The sequence below is a fragment of the Pogona vitticeps genome, chromosome 4 (assembly GCF_051106095.1).
Source record: "Pogona vitticeps strain Pit_001003342236 chromosome 4, PviZW2.1, whole genome shotgun sequence".
NCBI classification, from domain to species: Eukaryota; Metazoa; Chordata; class Lepidosauria; order Squamata; family Agamidae; genus Pogona; species Pogona vitticeps.
The window spans coordinates 238,304,743-238,326,372 of record NC_135786.1 but is presented as its reverse complement, the minus strand read 5'-3'; the positions used below and the strand labels follow the sequence as shown (position 1 = coordinate 238,326,372).

At 48.6% G+C, this 21,630-nt stretch overlaps 1 protein-coding gene across 2 annotated transcripts; it reads right to left on the bottom strand.

Annotated features, from left to right (window-relative positions):
• Positions 1-10,054: 10,054 nt before the first annotated feature.
• On the bottom strand, positions 10,055-21,398 carry STX17 (syntaxin 17). 2 transcript variants are annotated; one of them, XM_078393136.1, is made up of 8 exons: positions 21,322-21,398; positions 19,200-19,386; positions 17,292-17,357; positions 16,092-16,308; positions 13,659-13,777; positions 13,525-13,575; positions 13,159-13,245; positions 10,055-12,002 (listed from the first exon to the last, which is right to left on the bottom strand). In XM_078393136.1, the coding sequence occupies exons 2-8, from the start codon at positions 19,320-19,322 to the stop codon at positions 11,763-11,765; spliced, it is 903 nt and encodes a 300-aa protein (XP_078249262.1). In that variant the 5' UTR covers positions 19,323-19,386; positions 21,322-21,398; the 3' UTR covers positions 10,055-11,762. The 2 variants fall into 2 exon arrangements, with proteins under 2 accessions (XP_078249262.1, XP_020671007.3); XM_020815348.3 differs by lacking the exon at positions 21,322-21,398 and adding an exon at positions 20,639-20,949.
• Positions 21,399-21,630: the final 232 nt, after the last annotated feature.

The window sequence follows — 21,630 nt, the reverse complement described above, 5'->3', positions numbered from 1 at the left end:
ATTCGGGGAAGCGTCTCCCACCCCACCCCAAAACACAGCAACCGGTCATCGCGCTTCCTTGAAACATGACTTGGTGGACCTTCTGAGAAATCGGCCACCTTCCTCTTCATCCAGGGCATGGCCCGAGAGACTGGCCCGTCTCCCACGGTTTGCTTTCTTCCTCATACGAATTCTGCGAAATTGGGTCCAAACGAGTCCGAAACAAATTTTCCACCGGCTCTTATCCTGGGATAGTACTTTTGGGCAGCCCCTCTTCCAGCAAGAGGCGTTAGATTAGTGGGGTGGGGCTGATGGGAATGGCAGTCCAACCCATCTGGAGGGCACCCTGTCGAGAAAGGCTTGGGAGCTCCACCCCGCAGGGGAACCCTGTTGAAAGAGATGTTTCCGTTCCCCTCGAGGTCCCTGGGTGCTCCCTCCTGGTGGGGCACCGGAGACCCCCTCCACCGCCACGGCCAGCAAAGAAGCCCCTTTTGAGGAGAAGCTTCGTGGGGTTGGCTCGTAGCAGGAGGGGGGGTCCGTGAGATTCTCGAGGGGGTCGCTTGGTCTCATGAAGAACGGACACGCTCCGGAGTGCCCACCTTGGCCAAACTGGAAAGGCTCATCCAAAAGCAGATACGCTGCCTTGATTGCAAATCAAAAGATCAGTTATTCAGCCAATTAAAATCTGCATTACAGCATCTCAAGGTGGGTAATATTTCGGGGACAGAACAAATTCTCCCAGGCATCACCTCCTCTTAAATATATGGATTGGATTTTTTTAAAAAAAAAAAAAATGGGTGTGCGTTTGTAAATAATATCCTTATTCTGAATACACCTTTCAGTGGGAAACACCCATTCCTAAGGGAGAAATGTTGTCGAGGAAAACATCGGTCTGCGCTCTCATGTCAGCATCCTTTTCCTCCACGTGGCTCCTGATTCCTCCCACGCAGCCCTGCCAACATCTTTCATATCTCTTGTCTTTTTGGGCCAACCACTGCCTGACCTCCCTCCCGGCACTTCAACAGCCGATCCTGTTTTCTCCCTGAGGCAGGGGTCGGGAGCCTGTAGCCTGCAGACCAGAAAAAGGCCTGAAGGGATGTATCGCTCGCCTGCAGCTGGCTTTTCCCCTCCTGCTGCATCCTCATATCCCTGGGCAGAGCAGGTCTTTTAACTGTGATCAGAGATAAGAGCTGATCTGAGGGGGATCAGAGATAAGAGACTGTCTTCACTTTCCCCTCCTGCCACCGTGCATTTGGGGGTGGAGTAAACAATATCTGGGAGTCTGGGGGCCAGTTTCCCGGCCCAGAAACCTGCTGGGGCCACACCAGCGCTTTTGTATCACAGTCAATTCCCATCCAGTAAAAAAAAAAAAGACTCACTTCTATGAGTGAGTCTTGTTTAATCGTTAAGTCGTGCCTGACTCTTTGTGACCCACAAACCTAGGCACATACAGATCTCTGGAGGCAAAATTCACACACACACACACACACACACACACACACACACACACACACACACACACACACACACACACACACACACACACACACACACAAAGCAGCCGATGCACCCAGACAGCCACAAAGATCTAAAACAGAGTCACCTCAGGCTTCCCCCCAACCCCCTTTCCTTTTCAAGCAGATCCTGGAGAGCTGGGCACCACGAGTTGAAATCCAAGGAGCTTGGAGTCAGCCCAGCTGCCTGGAAGAAGCCCCGAGCCCATGTTGCTAATACAGTGGTGTCTCACTAGACAGTTTTTTCGCTAGACATCGACTTTTTGCAATCGCTATAGCGATTCGCAAAATAGTGATTCCTTCGCTGGACAATGTTTGGTCCCTGCTTCGCAAATCGATTTTGACTTGACGACGATTTTGACAGTTCCCTCCGCACTCGCAAAACAGGTGTTTTTGGGACCTAAGCTTCACAAGACAGCTATTTAAACAGCTGATCGCGGTTTGCAAGGCGGCTTTCCTATGGCTGATCTTCGCTAGACAACGATTCTTCCCCATTGGAACGCATTAAACATGTTTCAATGCATTCCAATGGGGAAATGCTTTTCGCTAGACAATGATTTCGCTAAACAGCGATTTCAGTGGAACGGATTATCGTCTAGTGAGGTACCACTGTATATTCTAAACCCTGGCAACAGAGGAAGGTCATAAAGCAATGTGCATCCCAGAAAACAGATTTCCAGCGGTGCCCCCAACCCGCCCCCATAAAAGTGGCATTGGTGGGGGGTGTGGGACCAAACCTGGCAGCCCTTACAGCTGAACGCCCCAAACAACGAAGCTTTCTTCCACGCACCCCATGCATGAAAACCAGGACTCAGAAGAATTATTTTCTCATGGGCCGTGGCCAGATTGTCTGGAGTTTGGGGATACTGGGACCTGCAGTGCACAAACCCACCATTGTTGCCAAGCTCATGCCTAAGAAGACCCAGAATGCCAGAATAGTTCCCAGCCTCGGGGGGGGGGAGGCAGGGAAGGGAGGGCACCAGTGCCCTCTCTTCCCCGCCTCGCTGGACTTCTCCTGTTGCTGAAGGACACTGTGTGCCCCCTCCCCTCGAGGTGACCTCTTCCCTCCGCCTCGCCCTCCCCCTTCCCACAGACGGAGCCTCAATTAAATTCGGAAATACAATTTTTTTTAATATGCCTTTCACCTCAGCTCCCTCTTGGGCTATTAAAGCCATTACGGCAGAGTTAAGTAAAGAACTGGGGCTGGGGGGGGGAATGGCCAAGGGCCGGGGAGAGGGTGGTGGTGGGGGGGGAGGCAGGAAGGCTGAAAGCCACCTCATCCTCCTCCCGTCTGTTGCTGCTGCTCCCAGGGCTGCTGTCATCATCCCAGCTTTACGGCCCCGCCAATGTTTTCTTGATTAAAGATTCAGGAACTCATTTCCTTCAAGTCCCCCCCCTCCTGACTAAATACACACAGAAAAAGAGAGAGAGAGAGAGAGACATAGAACGAACAGCCGCACTCTGTCCCTTCTATTAAAGGCGAGGGAAGCTTCAGGGCCCAAGAAAGGGTCGGGACAATGTAGGAGGGAATGGTTTGGGGTGAAGGAAACTCACCATTGGGGGAATAGGATGCTAGGGTAACCGGGGCTAGCCACGGGGGTCACACAAAGGCCCCATTGCCGCAGCTTCACTGGCTCCCAATCTATTTCCAGGCACCATTTTAAGTAACCTATAAAACCTATAAACGGCATCGGTCCAAGCTCTCTCAAGGACCACATCTCCATTTAAGATCATCAGAGAGAGAGAGAGAGAGAGAGAGAGAGAGAGAGAGAGAGAGCTTTCTCTGGGTCTCGCCACTTTCCCAGGTGCATCGGACGGGGATGCAGGAAAGAGAGCCTTCTCCGTGGCTTTCTTCTTCCCCCAAAAAGGGAGCAGAGGCTGGCACATCAGCTGAAAAGGCATTGCTGCTATAGAGCTCAGAAATCTAAGTTAACATGGGGCAGGGGGGATCCTTTTTTTTTAACCATCTGTTAATCATTGTTAAATCATGGATATTAACATCAGATATGACAGGACCGAGAGAGAAAAGGGCAAGTGACTCTGAATCACGCCGGTGCCGACAGGTGGCCACCTCGGCAGTTGGCTCCTTTTGGTCCCTGGAAGCCAAGACCATCCACGCTCTCGTCTTTCTGATCACCATGGCTGGGTGTGAAAGCTGAAGAAAGCCAATGGGGGGGGGGGGGGGTTGAGAAATGATTCGTTTGAAATTTGGTGCTGGAAGAGAGCTTTGTGGATTTACCGGACAGCTAGAAAGACGAAACAGTGGGTCCTAGATCAAATCAAGCCTGAACTCTCTCTGGAGTGGAAACTGAGGCTGCTGTACTTTTAACCCATTGTGAGAAGGCAGGATTATCTCTGGAAAAAGGCCATCAGGCTGGGAAAGGGAGAAGGCAGCAGGAAAAGAGGAGGACCCAATGTGAGATGGACAGACTCCCTGAGGCTGATTCAATAATAATAATAATCCCCGCGTTGTGAGCTGAGTTCGAGTGTTCCAAACAAAAAAAAAACTGAGTTGAATCTGAGTCAAGTCACCAGCGTCACTTAAGTTGGACTCAACAGCGAGTCCTGAGTCCCATGACATCCGATGGGGGCTTTAAAAACAGCTTGGCTCTGTGACCCCTCGCAGCCTTTGTTGGCCACGAAACCACCCCCAGCCCAGCCTAAAACGCACCCCCTCGCTTCTGATCCTGGCGAGGCTGCGACGGGAGACCGCAAGGGCATATCAGGGTTTTCCGTCTGGGGCTTGGCCAGGATCTTGTCTGAAAAGGAGCCACAGCTGCCCAGCCAGAGTTGACTGCCCTGAACTAGATGGGGAAAGGGGCTGGCTTGGAAGAAGGCAGGCGCCTCGCTCATCCCCCAGACGGGCGTGAGGCAGTAGAAAGATGGCTTCAGAACATCTCAGGCGTGCTCTGTTTGCCCTGGAGGAACACCTTGTGCCCGGTGCAATGTGTGTCCCTCTTCCTCCTGCTGCAACGCCACCATAAGAGGGAAAGGAACACCCCGCAGGTCCTCCCCTCTAAGCCTAGGCTCCATGGTTCCATCATCGCCGGTCCAATGGCACCAGGGGCCTGCTGAAACCTCACTCCTGCGCATGCACACATGTTTGCACAGGGTTTACACAGCTGCAAGCCACCAGAAGCCGGATTGCTTTTCTTCTCCCAGTGGCTGTTCAAAAACTGATGACTGAGCACAAGTTGGAGGCACAAAGTAGGAAGCCTTTAACCCTTGACGGTGCAGCCTTGGGCCCAGGGACCCGGCAAGAGCAAGGCTGTGCTGCCCCCAGGCGGCTCTTCCTGCACTTAACACCGGTCGGAAGCGTAAACTGAGAAGGAAAGAGCCGCGTGTTCTGTGGCTTCCCGTGGAAGCCAGAGGTGGAAACGTGCAATTTCAACACCAGGGTGATTGGGACCATCTCCCACCCACTGAGTCCTCTCTCTCTCTCTCTCTCTCTCTCTCTCTCTCTCTCTCTCTCTCTCTCTCTCTCTCTCTCTCTCTCTCTCTCTCACACACACACACACACACACACACACACACACACACACACACACACACACACACACACACACACACACACACACACACACACACACACACACACACACACACACACACACACACACACACACACACACACACACACACACACACACACACACACACACACACAATGCTTTGGGTTGGGGGGAGGAAGTCTTCAAAATATTTTGGTAGCAAGCATAGGAACGGTTGCACAAAGAATACACAAAAAGGTTGGGGATTGGTTGGGTGGCAGCAATCTGTAATACCATACCGGTGTAGCACAATATCATGGGTATTTATTTATTGTCATGTGACTAAAAGCTAAGTGCTATACAATGGGATTTTCCCTTTTCGCCTCCCTAATTGACACAAGAAAAAGACTGTTTTTCCCCCCGTTGAGTTGTAGCTCGGATGCGTCTTTCAACCTTGGACCAATGCACCATCCAGCCCATCGTGATTACTTGTAAAAACTGAAACGTCTCTGAGAAGCTGCAGCAAAAATACACGAGGCTCCCTCAGGAGACTCTCTACGGACAGCAGGTTGCTCGAACCTCCAGGGAAGCCAGATTGCCAGATTGAGCAGGCTTGGCCCAATTAAAAATGCTAGGTCTTATTTGTTTATTCAGTTTCTATACCACCCACCTTGTTCCATCATCTCTCTAGGTGGGGTGCGCCAGTGATAACAACAAAGAAAAACATCAACATTGTTAACAGTGAGGTAAAAATTAAAATAACATTACATTTACAAACAGGAAGCCATTCAAAATAAGGGGCAGATACTTTCCATGGGCTGTTCAGAGAGAGTATTTTGAGAAGCCTGGTGGAACAAGAAAGCTCTAAGGGATTTCTTGATGGTCACCAGAGAGAGGGGCCGGCAAATTTCGGATGGCAGCTTGTTCCAAATCTGTGGGGCAACCGCGGAGAAGGCCTGGTCCCTTGTTTTCTCCCACTGGCCCTCCCACGGGATGAACAACCTCAGTGGTCCAGCCTGGGAAATATGGGAAGGCCAGGCAGTTCCTCCTGGAATCAGGCGTTCTACCAGGTAAAGATAAAGGTTCTCCTTGACATTTAGTGCAGTCATGTCCGACTCTAGGATGCGGTGCTCATCCTGGTCTCCAAGCCGTAGACGTGGGAGTGAAGCAGAAGCTTTCCAAAGGAAATGCAATGACATTTCTACGGAGGCGATGCAGGGGTGAGGAAAAAGAATCCCATTTGTTTCATCATGTGTGACCCAGCTTCAGCTCTGTTTCAGCTGGCACGGAGTTAAACAAAAACCTGTAGAAAATCCAATCACAAACTTCTTGCCCTGTATTCAAGTCACGCTCCCTTTATTGCAAACAAAGATGTCCTGAACTTATATTTGGTGGTTTCGATTCCTTTCTCTTTGCCTCCTGCTCTCTATTTTTAGAAATCTTTTTTCTTCAAATCACATATTTCACCCACCCTCTCTTTAGAACCAAGAAAAGTTACTTCTGGAATTCCCCAGCGAGCAGAGCTGTGTTCTGAGAGTTGTGGTTCAAGAGGCAACTTCTCCAACCCCTGCCCCTCTGGTGTACAATGTTGTGACTGTGTGTTCCTGGATTCCTTCCCGAGCCTGGAGGCTCAGGTATCTGCCATGAGTGGCCGGCGATGCCTTTGCACAGTTAAAATTCAATTAAAAACATGGCTTTAAATCCAGGCCTTCCCTCCTAATTAAAAGACGCCTGCTTCTTGGGAGGAAAGCGATGACAAATCTTGACAGCATCTTAAAAAGCAGAGACATCACCTTGCCAACAAAAGTCCGAATAGTCAAAGCTATGGTTTTCCCTGTAGTGATGTATGGAAGTGAGAGCTGGACCATAAAGAAGGCTGACCACCAAAGAATTGATGCCTTTGAATTGTGGTGCTGGAGGAGACTCTTGAGAGATCCCTGGACTGCAAGGAGAGCAAACCTATCCATTCTGAAAGAAATCAACCCTGAGTGCTCCCTGGAAGGACAGATCCTGAAGCTGAGGCTCCAGTACTTTGGCCATCTCATGAAAAGACAAGACTCCCTGGAAAAGACCTTGATGTTGGGAAAGTGTGAAGGCAGGAGGAGAGAAGGGGACGACAGAGGATGAGACGGTTGGACAGGGTCACCGAAGGGACCAACATGAATTTGACCCAACTCCAGGAGGCCGTGGAAGACAGGAGGGCCTGGCGTGCTCTCGTCCATGGGGTCACAAAGAGTTGGACACGACTTAACGACTAAACTACTTCCCTCCTGTCAGCATTTAACTTCCTTTCTTTTTGCTATTATTTATTATTTTTTGGAATGTTTTGTTATCGGTGATGCCAATGGATTTATATTATTTTAATTATATATATGTTTGTTGTTAGCCACCCAGAGTGGTAGAATATACCAGATGGGCGGGATATAAATCAAATAAAGAAAAGAAGAAAACGCCCACGGTGCCGTTCCTGGAGGTATCTGATCCAAGCTCACACACACCTTGGATTATTGTAAGACGCTTGACATGGGACTGCCTCCAAATAGCGTTTCAGACCTTCAGCAGGTCCAAAACAGAGCAGCCGGACCGTTCACTGGAGGTGGCGAACAAGACCACCTAACTCCCATGTTGCAAAAGTTTCAGGGGCTGCCGAGTCATTTCCACCACAAAGTGCTGGTCTCAACTTCTAAACACTTAAAATGACTTGCCTCCAAGCTATCCGAAAGACCAGCTCTCCCTCCCTTTATGAGCCTTGCCCCGGTATTCAAATAATTAGACGTAGCCTTTCTTTCCATCCTGCCCTCCCTCATAGGTGCGTTTGGTGAGGATGTGATACAGGGCCTTCTCTGTGGCTGCTCCCAGAAACTCTGGAACTCCTTCCCACTGGAGGCCAGCCCAGCCCCATCGATGCTGCCCTTCCGCGAGCAAAGACCTTTCTCTTTAGGCAGGCTTCTTCTCAGCAACTGGCCGCCTAAGAGTTGCCTTTTCTTTTTCTTTTTCTTTTCCAGTTGGTCAGTTGGTTTATAGACCACCTTTCCAATAAGGGGACTCAAACTTAATATTGTTTTTTTTTTTCATATTGTAAGCTGCCTTGGGTCTTCTTGAGGAGACAGGCAGGGTATAAATATTTTAACTTTCTTAGTGTGGCATGTTTTTGTTCCGTTTTAATATTTGTGTATTTCTCGTTTTTAGCTTTTAAATATTGTCTTTTAATGAGGTAAGCCACGTTGGGTCCTTATTAAGGAGAAAAGGGTAAAAATATTTTAAATACATACACACAAAGCTAAACTAAACTAAACGAAACGGGTATTCCTCCTCTCCCTGCTACTGCTGCTTCAACTAGAAATCTCTTCCGGCTCATCCTTTTACTCTCCTGCCGTATTCACCCTTCTCGGTCTCCCTCACCCTGGCTTTTCCAGATCTTCTGCTATTTTCCTTCTGGCTTTTTTTAGCTCGCCCAATAATCCCTTCTCATCTCTTCCTGCTCCCCCTATTATTCCCTGGTTTAATGGAAAGCTGGGGTCACCCAAGGCTGAGCTGTCACAAAGGATTCCGTTTGTTTCCACCACTAGAAAATTCAGGACAAGGCCGTGTGGTTGTGGAAACCATACAAATGCAAGAGTAGGGGATATTTTTAATAAAACCATTGAGAATATAAAACAAGTCAACACAAAACCAACAGTGAGCTTTCAATGATAAGTCATCTTCTTCAAGGCTGTGCATCAGGTGGTTATGTTCCAAATGGATGCACTGTTTCCAGCTTCTTAGATGGAAGCAGCTGCAGCATGCATGTGGGTTGCAAGCTCTTCTTCACTGAACCATTTGCAAAGGATCGCCCATCTCTTGAGACAGAGGACAGTCGGAGGCAATCTGGGGGCTCCCCTCTTTCCCCCTTTCTGAAACTTTCTTTAGCTGGGGGAAAGAAGGATACCCAGTAGCATGGCCTGCATGTGAACAGAATTGGGATTAGGAATTCAGTTCAACCGCCTGTTTTTGTAGGCATCCTTCAGTCTCGAGAGACTATGGTAACGTGCTCTGAATAGAGGCCTTGGAACAGCATCTAGTGTGGCCGAGAAGGCCAATTCGAGAGTGACAATCTCTTCCACACTGAAGAGAAACACAGTCTGTCCCCTGTCCAGCTCCCTGATTTTGCTGGTTTCAGGATTGCCTCTTTGACTCGGCCTGCTGGACAAGGGTTTCTTCAAATTGGGAGAGGCCATGATGCACCGCCTGCCTCCAGGCTGAACGCTCAGAGGTCAAGGTTTCCCCTCTGTTGAGGTCCATTCCTAAGGCCTTCAGATCCCGCTTGCAGATCTCCTTGTACTGTATCGCAGCTGGGGTCTCCCTCTGGGGCGCTTTCCCTGCACTCATTCTCCATATAGGAGATCTTTTGGAATCCGACCATCAGCCATTTTCACGACATGCCCGAGCCAACAGAGACTAGGAAGTCTGTTTAAGTCAAATTAAAGCCAAAACGTTTTACCTGGTGGATGCTCCCTTTAACATGCAGGACTCGTTGTTTGATGTCAAGAGCCCGTGATGTCCCAGAACTCATACCGGTATTCTGTTGATGCCTAGATCGGCCATTCTATGGTATCTCACAGTTTGTCTAAACCACCACCTAACAGGTGGTTTAACTAAATTCCTAATCTCAACTCAGTTAGAGGCGGAAGAGTTTTAAAGACGCAGGAAGTAAGAGGCTGGTAACCGGCACAAGAGAAGCAGGGCTTAGAAAGGACAAAGAGTCGTATCAAAGACGCCCCACACCGCTAGCAGCTCATTTCTCTCTGCCCGGTCACCCTACGAACTTTCCTCTCTTGCAGAATTCTGATTTGTGGGGCAAAGCTCACCCGATCCCAAATGCACCCCTCTCCTTTGTCTTATGTACTTCTCATGCCCTCGCTGTCCAAAAAAGTGGTTGGAGAGAGTCTCTCTCCCAAGGAAATACAAAAGTTTTTGATATTATACCGTCTACTTGTAGTGCCCGACTGCCCAACTTGCCAAGCCAAACTCCAAAACCCGTTCTTAAAACCCCTCAGTGTTTGAAACCCAAATAATGGTACTCTAAAGATCTTTTGTTTTTGTTTTTTTTATATATATATTACATGTTATTTAGAAACCCAGCACAGATAAATATTACTCGATAAAATAGTTTTGTGCTCTGCTTAATAATCTGCATACAGGACACATTTCCCGCCTCCCCTTCCTTTTCCACTGGGAAGAACGTTCTTGCTGAACACGGGGTTGTAACCACAAACAGAAGGTAATAAAAATCCCGCTCAAATTCTTACCCTCGGCTCCTGTTCTTTTGGCAGGATGAAGAAAAGGCAATATCGGAGGAGCAAAAACAAAAAGCCATGGAAGTTTGGCATTCGAGAGAATTCGTTCCCCCCCCCCCCACGGCATTTGGGGGAACAAATCCTTTTGCAAGGGCCACGTGGCCCAGACTCGTTCTGTAACTCGAGGCCCACACAGGACACAAGGGAGATTCTGAAAAGAGTCTCTGCAGGTAGGAGCCAGAATCCTATGGGTTAGTTACACCAGCGTAAGGGCCATGGGGCAAACTACAGTGGCCACTATTTGTGCCCCTGCAGTTCCACTGGGGTCAATAACCCACAGGAGTCTGGCCCACGCATGTCACAAAAGGGGCGCGTGGCAACAACTTGTACCCGTGTCTAATAAAACTTTTCTTATAAAAGTTGAGGGGACTTTATAAGCCACAACCTTTACTTTTTTTTCTGAATCCAGAGACTCCAGAAAAACTGGAGTCACTTTCTGCTTTCCGGGTGAGCAAGGGGTTCCGGTTGGCATCGTTTGGCATCCTTGTTGACAGATGGTTCTTCCTCCCTTTAACACTTCTCAGCTGGCACGGCAATGGGAAAGGGGGCTCCCGGAGAAATCGTGGCGCAGTCAAACAAGCAGTCAAAGATGAAGAGCTGTAACCTTACCCAAGTCCGACTAAGAAAAACCTCCTCAAAATAACCAGGGACAGACTGGGGAAGGTGGTTTGGAAGATCCGTTGGCCATGGTGAAAATGCCTACACGCATTCCAGTTCCGATCATTTCTCAAAGCCCCCCCCACCCACCCCTTTTTATAAAGAGAGCTGGCCTCCTGCCCCAGAATCACCAACATTAAAACGAGAGGCAACTCTGTGGTTATTAAAAAGAAAACCCAGCATGTAGTTCTCCAGAAAAGGAGAAGGTGGCCGTGTGTGTGTGTGTGTGTGTGTGTGTGTGTGTGTGGCACACACAGGCGCGAGACCACAAAAGAATGAACAGCCACCTCTACAGATCCAGCCGAGAAGTAGAAAAATAACCCAAGTTGACCTTTGTGTACGTGAGCAGAATAAAATATTTGAAGGAAGAGCTGCTCAAGCACCAAACCTTGTTGTCTTAAAATTCTCTCCTCGCCTCCCTTCCATTTTATAGTAGGAAAAGGCATGTGGTGAATATTACGATTATCTTCAAGTCTGGCACAAGAGGAAGGAAGACAAAAAAGGGGCTCTTTTGAACCCCATCCTCAGGCTGGCCTCCCCCGTCATTTCAGGCTGAATCGTGCCTTTCTTCTTACTCAAAAACGAACGGATCTTCTGCGTGAATCCCAGAAGTCTGTCAGGGTCCATCGTTTCCGCCTCCTTGGCAGGAGAAAACGCCAGGGCTTGACTCGTTCTCACAGGCTGGGCCGAATTCCAAGAGCGAGGGCCACAGTAGTGGCCAGGAAGAGGTAGTGAGAAGAGAGAGAGAAACACACAGACAGAGAGAGAGAGAGAGACCGCCAACTTCAGCTGCCTTTTTTGTCATTTTCCCTGGCGAGGTCTGGGCAGCTGCAGGAAAGCTCCTCAATCATCCTCCGCTTCTTCCTCTGGATCAGTTTTCCGCCGGTGAAGCCCAGGACTCCCCCGCCTAGCGCGGCCGCTAAGCCCGCCACTTTGAAGCCTGCCAGGAGTCCGATGGGGCCCCCTACCACGCCGCCAATGAGGGCCCCTGCCACAGGGAGGGCGGCCAGCTTGTATCTGGCAGCCTGGGAGGGGGTAAAAAAAAAGAGGCGTGAGGGAAAGCTTCAGAAGAGCAGGTATCTGCAGGAAGAGGCTGGATAATCCAGATTTGAACCAAGTGACCCATCAAGGGTAAAACCTGATCCCTTTTTAAAGATGGCCACACACAGACGTCAGAGCATCCTTTGGAACAGAGGTGATACTCCCAGTTCATCCACCCGGCCAGATCCAGAGAGACCCCGGAAAAGCTCTGATGAATTAAAATAGGTAAGAGCCATGGGGGAGGCAACTTTTCCTTTATGGGGAAGCTGCTTGTGCATCAAAGATGCTTTGGAAGAAGGCAGGGTGCTCGGGAGACCTTGATGCCCATCGCCTGCTCAGCAGAGCTTCCAAACACTCTAAAACGTTCTGCTCACAGAACGCATGGGGAAGGGGGAACCATCTCCCTCCTCTTTTCCCAGTGGAAGACTCGATCAGAAGAAGAGACACTGGCTGGGCTGCACCCAAAGAAATCTCCAGGATCACTTCTGCTGACAGAGGGACCGGCTGGCGAAGGAAGGAGGAGCAGCAGGAGGAGGAGGACATGTCTTGTTAAGGGACTCAGAAGGCTGGGGAGAGGAGACAGCCATTCAACTGGCAAGACCAGTGGGGCACAAGGTCCCTTGTGGAGGAACCGATACAAGGGGCTCAGACACCGAAAACAGGAAGAAACGGAGAGAATGTCTTTAGCCCACGTCCCCCAGGAAGACTGGGTAGAAACCGAGGACAGACCTGAGAAGTCGCCTTCTTTGGAAGAAAACTCCCAGAATCAACCACACTGACACAGGAATTCTGGGTGATGGGAGTCTGGGGGGAGGGGGGCACTTTTCCCAGTTCCAAAAAACATGTAGAAAGTGACTGTTGCTTGTTGATTCCCACCTCTGCTCAAAACAAACCATCCCTCTCCTCTTTAAGGACCAACCAAGGGGAAAGAACCATTGCAAGTTGGCAACGATCCTTACTTTTTGAGGTGACAACATGACCCGTGTTCCCTTCCCCCTAAGTAGTCGTGTGCCCTCATTTCCTCCTTTATTTTCAAAGTACTTGGTGGTCTCCCAGGAAAGGCAATTGAATCAAAACAGGAGGCTGCCGGGGCGGGGGGGAGAAAGCCCCCAGCCTCACTGACAGGAGAAAGGGCCTCACCTTGGACAAGCTCTTGGTCCCCTCTTCAACATTCGCAACAGCGGTGTTGACGTTGTCTTCAATCCTGTCCACCTTTTCCTGCTGAGCCTAGAGGCAAAGGAACCAGGATTTACTTTAGTGATCTATCCACCAGGTATCCCACCTTGTCCCCCCAGGACTGGGACTCAAGAGGACAAAACTGGAAAGAAGCACAAGGAAAGACAGACGAAAATAGGTCCCGCTAAAAGATAGACCCGAGTCACGAATGCTAAAATGCAGCTCAGTACATTATCGTGTTGAAACGATATGCACTAAAACCACATTTTGTTTTTCACTTTATTTAGGATTCGGAAGCAAATGTTCAGAAAAAGTCTTTGCTGTACTTACATTAACTAGCAGAGAAAAGTCGGTCACCAGATGGCTGAGTTCAATCAGGTCCTGTAATGAAAGCCCCAAATTGTTGCTAAGATCATAACCAGAAAGGAAAGGACAACGAGAGAGGAATGCCGAGCCATATCTACCTCTTCCAGAACCTCCCAAGACTCTGCAGCGTTTTGATCCTGGGGAATCTCGGGGAGCGGGGAAAGCATCTGGGTAAAATGCGGAGAAGGTACTTCGTCTCCCGGGTGATAAAACGTTTCTGAGTGAAAACATTGCAAAGGCTTAGGAATGCCACAAGACTGATTGATTGATTGATTGATTTAATTTATATGCTGCCCACTCTACTCAAAGGTCTCTGGGCAGCTTATAACAATTGAAATACAATAAAAAGATAAAAGAATTAAAATACAATTAAAATAGATACTCTAAAAAACGCCATCAGGACCCACAGTTGGTATTATTTCAATTAAAAGCCTTCTGGAACAGGAAGGTTTTGACCTGGCGCCGATAGTCACACGAAGACCGTCATACGAAGCCACCCTCTCCTCCCATAGACACGATCCAAGTCCACTGCTGTTGAGTAAGTAATTCTGGCCAGAACCTTGCTGACTACTTACACAGGTCTAAGTGCAATGACATAAATAGCAGAAGAGAACATGCCACCAGCTCAGTGGCTGAGGTCTCTGGCTGGGGAGCCAGAGTTTGGGTGTTCAATCCCCCCTTAGGGCCTCCTTGCCAAGGACTGGACTGGATGATCCACATCGACCCTTCCAGCTCTGCACCTTTAAGAGGATGATTATTATGTTATAATGAGTTGCTACCTGTATTCTTCGTCACGTGACGGGAACAAAATAAGTTATCCTGGCAGTGCCTTGTTCACTAGCAGCAATTGGCCACTGCAATTTACACCACTGTACTGTGCCAGCATAAATAAGCAGTAAGATTCCATCCTGCGTGGGTCGCACTGTTGTCATGCGCAGTACAAAAGGGCAGGGTTCCCACCCCAAAGAGTTTGCCATCTAAAAAGGGACACAACAGGGAGAACAACGGTGGTCGGGCCAGTTCAAGCGATGTAGAAAAGGCTTAATGACAGTGAGGCACAGAAACTGGAGGAGAAGGATGCCCGAGGCTTCATGGAAAGAAAGGCAAGGATCGAGGATAAACAGGAAGCAAGGAGGCATTCCCACGGGCAAGTCCCAGCCTACAGGGCAGCCAAGGAGAACTGGCAGAGAGATGTCTGAACGAGGCCTCTGGATGGCTCCGGGTGGCCGCCAAGAGGGGGGAGCAAAGACTGCTGCCCGAAATTGAGCGGATGCCCAGAGGGGAGAGTGCAAAACAAGGACCGCTTTGAATTCATGCCTCTCTGGTTCAGAAAACAGCTCAGCCGTATAAAAGAAGGCAAAGCCTTTTCGAGTGAATTGCCCCGGTTCCATCTCATGTTTGCAGCACTGCTCAGGGAAAAAAGTCTTTCTGGGATGACAGTTCCCTCAGGCCAGCCGCCAGCACAGTCCAAAAAAAGGTGACATTTCTCAAGTTCTTCCAAGTCTCAGCCTAAGTGACTAGAAGAACACAAGTTCCTTGTTGGTGGTGTTACATGCCCTTAAGTCATTTCTGACTCATGACAATCCTATGAAGGAGGGCTCTCCATAACCGCCTGTCCTCAGTAGCTCTCCTCTGTAGTAGTAGGAAGCAAACACAGACTATGGCCCATGCACACACACACACACACACACAAAACCCCACCCAGATATACAACCAACAGATCAGGAAACGCAGCTCTGAGTAGGTGCAGAGTATAATATCCCTTCTACTTTGGAACACAAACTCTTCAGAAGCCTCTCAACTGACAACACCCAGAATATGCAGCTGGCTTTCAAGCACTAAAAAAAAAATGCAATTCCTGGTCAAAGGTATACAGTCCCCCTCTCCAACGCACAGACGCACAGAGCACCTTAAAACACTTTCCATGGAAGTCAGCCACCCTGAGTTCAAGGCAATTTTTTTACGTGTCCCTAGAAGAACAGCCTTAGATAAACATTTGGTGCCTATCCTGCAGACTGGCAATGATCTAGAAAAGATGAAATAATAAATGGGCACCCTATAGAACAATCTACATATATTTTCAAGTGCCAGAACATTTAGGGGGGAAAGTTTTGTGCCAGTGACCAATTCAGCCTTCTACATTCACCACAGCACACACATAAAATTTCACAATCCAGTCTGAAATACCGGCTGTGTTTTACAGACAAAACTTGTTTTTAAAAGCCATTCCATGTAGGTGAAACAACGTACAGTCCAGTGGAGATATGATCTTTTGCATTTTGCTATTTAAACATCTGACTGGAATGCTTCCAGTTTTTCTTTTTTAACTCTATGAGCGTCCAAGGTAAAGTTTCGGCAGGCAGAAGCAAAATCCTCCTTTACTTTTCCTCTTTGCTGCAAGTTCTGATTCTCAACATCTTATTATTGCATGCAGTCTCAACTGTTTTTGTGTTTCCACCCCATTCCAGAAATGTCAACCGGTTCCTTATGCTACAGATAGACTGACCTCTACAGACACCAATTCACGATACCTGCTCCTACAGTTGTCGATCTGGTTAAAGGCCCCTCAGTCTCGCCAAACTGTTTTTTAAGTTCTTCTGCAGACTCTGAATGGAGCTGTAGGAACTCTTTTACGGCGAGCGAGGCCTGCTCTTTCACTGGGTCAATCATTCTCTGCAAAGCTTGGATGTCTTCCTTCCGGACTCGGGAACAAAGTTTCTCCATCTCTCGGATATTCGCTCGCAGTTGCTGGAACAATTCAGAGGGACTCTTTAGAATGACTTCAGAAACACATGACACAAAAAAAGCCTTGTTTTCTCCCTTTCCATCTTTCGAAACAATTCATCCTCCATGCAAGAGACATAAAGGCAAACATCCCTCCCTTCAGAAACAGTGCCTAGGTTTAACTTTTTTTGTTTTTCTGTCTGAGGCATAAAAGACGTTACGTTTTGTGAACAAGGATCCTTTCCAGTCATGTAGCCAAGCATGTAAATGTACTATATAAGGGTTCTTTTAAGCATGTCTGGTGTCTCCCCCCCCCCAAGATAATTTGAATTTAGACCAGTTCATTTTATACCGGAAGTGGGAATTTTTATGTGACATACAAAAATTTAAAAACAGACAAAGTGATCACTCAGGAAATTAGCTCAGTTTGCAAAAAAAAAAAAAAAAAAAAAAAAGGGGGATCCAGCTACAAAGAAAGCTATATGGATTTTTCAGAAAGAGTCTCTTGCACCAAAACCTTGTGGTACGTTAAAGGCTAACAAGTTTTATTTAGCCTAAGGTCGTGTAGACTGTTGCCACCTTCAGCAGATGATGTAGGCATGTCACAACATAATATGGATTTGTTTGGGAATCAAACAACACAGACATCACAGACAAAGGGATGTGGGAGACGGGGGAATATAAACCCTTAGCTGCACCCGATCCAACTCTAGGGAGCCATCTTCTGAAACAGACGTGATGCCCAAATCAAGGGGAGTTCAAGGGTAGAACTTTCACACTTATTTCTCATTCCACCCTATTTTTCAGGCTTTGTGTTGTTCTTCTTTATAAATATACCTGATACAAGATGGCTTTTACATCAGGCATATTTTAATCTAGCACATACGGTGCCTCACTGTGTTCCTGCACCATTCCTACAGCGCCCTTGACAGGACGGACAGCGTATCAAGCGAAAGGAAAAAAATTTCTCCCGCACGGGGCTCACCCTGTGAGAATTCAACACTTGCCTGGACCGTACGGCCTGCATTGATGTGCTCTTCATCCAACCGGCCCCACAGCCTGCATCTCTGATACTGAAAGCAAACAGAGAAGGCATCTTTCACCATGCTCATGATTAGAGGGTAACAAAGACAGGAAAAATAATGTGATTGCACATTGTATATTCTTGGGACTTTGTGTGGTCTTAAAGAGAGCTGGGGGGGGGGTTCTCAGAGCTGGAGTCCAAATCAGTAACTTTCCCAAGTTCTGATCTCAGGCAGAGATAGTGACTATCACACGCTTGAGGCAACAGGAGTTCCCACCATCAATTAGAAAACAGACATTTGTGGATACAAATCAATCCACATTACCAAAGAGAAAGCACAGCCTGGTCAGGAGGTACCTGCTCCCTCTCTCAACTGCAAAGGAGCTTAAACCACAGCTTGGGCACGCTACTCTCTTTATTTTAAACTACAACTCCCATAATGCTCCAGCCAGCAGGACCAGAGGTTATATAGCAGCTGGGGGATTCTGTGAGCTGTAGTACAAAAGTGGAATTTTTAAAAGATTTAGCTTAAAGTATAAAAGCTGATGCAATACATTGCAAGATTTAACTCCAGGGAAGATAAAGGTTCCCTTGACATTTAGTCCAGTTATGTCCAATGCTAGGGCATGGTGCTCATCCCGGTCTCCAAGCCGTAGAGCCAGCATTTTGTTTGAAGACCATTTCCGTGGTCACGTAGCCAGCGTGACTAGACACGGAACGCCATGACCTTCCAACCGAGGTGGTACCTATTTATCGACTCGCATCTTTACATGCTTTTGAACTGCTAAGTTGGCAGGAGCTGGACAAGCGACGGGAGCTCACTCCGTCACATGGATTCGATCTTACGACGGCTGGTCTTCCGACCTTGCAGCCCAGAGACTTTGTGGTTTAACCTGCAGCGCCACCACGTCCCTTAGACCCAAAATCAAATCCCCAATCTGGCTCAAAGCATACTAAACGAGGGCCAGTCAATGGCACTCAGACTAACCTACTTCACAGGGATCGGGATAAACAAAGAGAGCAGACCCATCTCGCCCCCACCGCTGCATGATTGTGAAGAAAAGTGCTTTTGCCAAGAACACAAATAAGCATCTACTGGATAAAGACTGCTCATAGCTTTCATCAGCACTCCACCAAAGACCAAGGTTGTGCAAAAGATGTAGGTGATTACTGGTTTACGTTGCGACACTGCTTGCACCTACGGACAGGACACTCTTCGTTTGCACACACTCTTGATATAGAACACAGAAGTCAACAGGGCTTATCATTCAGCCAGCAGTACTTTGGACTGGATTCACTCAGTTACACACTTTTGTACAAAGTCTCACTACAGTGGTGCCTTGCAAGACAATTGCTTCACATGACGATGAATTCACTTTACGATGAGGTTTTCGGAACGATCTTGCGCTTCGTTTAACAATGTTTCCTATGGGCGATTTTCACTTTAAAATGTTAGGGACCTTGCCTCGCAAGACGGTTAAATTTTAGGTCCCTGTTTTTCGCTTTATGATGTTTTTGACAGCTTGATATTGCTTCGCTATACGAGTCTTTTAATGGTCTCTGTTTCGTTAGATGGCTGTCTTCGCTTGGGAACCGCATTTCACTTAACGATGTTTCCTATGGCAATTTTCGCTTTACGATGACAATCCGTTCCCATTGGAACGGATTATCAGGTTTTCAATGCATTTCAATGGAAAACGTGTTTCGCAAGACGATGTTTTTGCTTAACAATGATTTTCGCGAAACGAATTAACATCGTCTTGCGACGCACCACTGTATTACCAACCAAAATAGTGCTTTCGGCTTTGCTTAGATCTGATCAACATTGGCTGACCATCTTCCACTATGCAGGCACAAACTCTTTTTTTTAAGATAAAGAAACCAACTCAACCTTTTCAATATTTATCTGATGCTTTCTCAATCTCTCCAGATCCGTTGGAATGGCGACTTTAATAAACTTCTGGATAGCTGGTTCAAGGCGACGTAGATGAACCTTTTCCTCGTCTTCAGACATCCTCCTTTTCTGAAGTCAGCAGCCCATCAATAATTCTTCATGCAACTCAAGCCAGCTGGAAAGACTGAATTAAAAAAAAGAAAGAGGGGACATGTTCAATACATTTGATTAAGTTGTTTCTATGTCTTGAGGTGGTTGTAAACTGCCCAGAGTAACCATTGGTTACACGGGTGGTATATAAATAAATAGTCCAAAAAAGGAATTTTTAAAATGCAGATTTGTTCAAAGGTTCATAAGGTATTTAGAAACCTTCCATTTTTCTGTAAATGAGAGACAGACACATAACCGTGAATTTTTCAAATTTTAGCAAAAAAAAATCTTAGCTGCCAGAAATAATTCAGCCAGGCTACATGGAACATAACTGCATGCTCAGTAGCCATGTTCTGAGCTGCACATTCAAGACCCACGGGTCCTTTTAATTTAAAAAAATTGCATTTTCAAGAAAACATGAACCCAGAGTATTTTCATCACCAACAAGAGTCTATTGATCCCAACAAGCGTAGGAATGTACAACCCATGTGTGTGGCATTTCTGTGAACCAAGTCATCTTCACAAAAAAGTCCATATCCCAATGTTAACCGCCATTCCCCTGTTCCAGCCTTCCCTAAGTCAGCGCTCTCCAGAAAGAGGAGCCATGCAGGTGACGGGAAGGCTGAATGTGTGAATCTCCATTCAAGAGTCAACAAAAGCATTCAGTTAGCAGCTTTGGGAAAACACGTGTAAAGCCCCAGAGGACTTCCCCGAAGAATCAGCACAAGTCAAATCCTAAGCTGAGAATATTCAACGATGGCTTATTCTTCCCTTCTTCTGGAGACCTTTCTGGGACTGTGCAGCTGGCCCAAGGTCACCCAGGCTGGCTCGGCTCCCAGGAGGTTGGCAAGGGTGAATGGGTGGGTGAGTGGGGGAATCAAACCTCTGGCTCCACAACCTGATGCTTCAACCACGGTGCTGTCCAACCAGCTCTGACTTGTTCTTGTCCGACTCTTCGAGACCCCATATGGACCAGAGCATGCCAGGCCCTCCTGTCTCCCACAGCCTCCCAGAGTTTTACCAGGTTCATGTTGGTTGCTTTGATGACACTGTCCAGCCATCTCCACTGTCCTCTTCTCTGGGGACTTAGGGACTAAGTTCTGACTTAGGACAACTCTTTTCCATGGGGGGTTTTCTAGGCAGAGAATCTATAGAAGTGGTCGAACCTTCCCTTCCCTTCTTCTGGATGGAAATCCCTGGGACTCGTGTGCAGGTGGCCCAAGGCACACACACGCCAGGCCTGGCTCTTCCCCCCCCCACCCCCAGGGAGCCGTCCAGCTGCCCACCTGTGGCTCTACGGCCACAGACCCCCAACCAGGGAGTGATCCAGCCGGCTGACCACGACGACTCATCCCCATCATGCAAGTCACTCTGGAGAGATGGTGACCCTTTCCAGGGTTTTCGAGGTAGAGAGGATTCAGAATTGGTTTCCCCTTCCTTTCTTCTGGGGGGAAATCCCTGGGACCCCCTCTGCCACTCCCCCCAGGGTCGTTGTTCCCCCCCCCCCACCGGCTGACTCTTCTGGGGACTCGAACCCTCCACCTCTGGCTCCGCGGGGGGGGGAAGAGAGGGAGAGAGACCTCACCCCCCTCCCCAGCCCCCTCTCCCCCCCGCCCTCAAGCCCTGCAGATGCTGGAGGGAGGGGGGTGTCCAAAAGGGGGAGGACTGGGGGTGTCTCTTTTATTACCCCCCCCCGCTCTCCTCCTTCCAGGCCCTCGAAAGCCGCCCGGGGGGGATCTCCTGAGGATCCAGCGGTTCCCATGGCCAGATGGGCCGGGGGGGGCCTCCAGATGTTTCCCAAGGCATGCCCACCCCCCCTCCACCACCACCACCACCACCAGTTTCTCTGTCCCCCCCAAAAAGAGGGGGCAACAAAGGCGGGGGGGTCCTCCCCCCTTCACCCCCAATCCCCTCCCTCTTTGCCCCCCCCAATTCCCTCCCCCTTGGGGTCCAAGCTCCGCTCACTCGCCTCTCCCAACCCGGAAGAAAGTGGAAGAGAAACCGGAAGTTGCCCGGGGAGGCTTTGCCCTCGGCTTCAGCGGTGGGCGGGACTTCCGGGTTTTTAAAGGACGCCCTTTTCCTCTTGGCTGCTTTTTGTGGGGGGGGGCGAGTTGTATCTTCCCAGAAGGAAGGCTCTGCTGGTCAACCACCAGACATAAAAGGAAAGGGGGGGGAAGCAAATAATTAAATGTAATTGGAAATTGGGGGTGATTTCCTTCCTGGGCAGCCAGCCCTTCCCCCCCCATACACACACACACCAGGCAGTGATGGGGGGGGT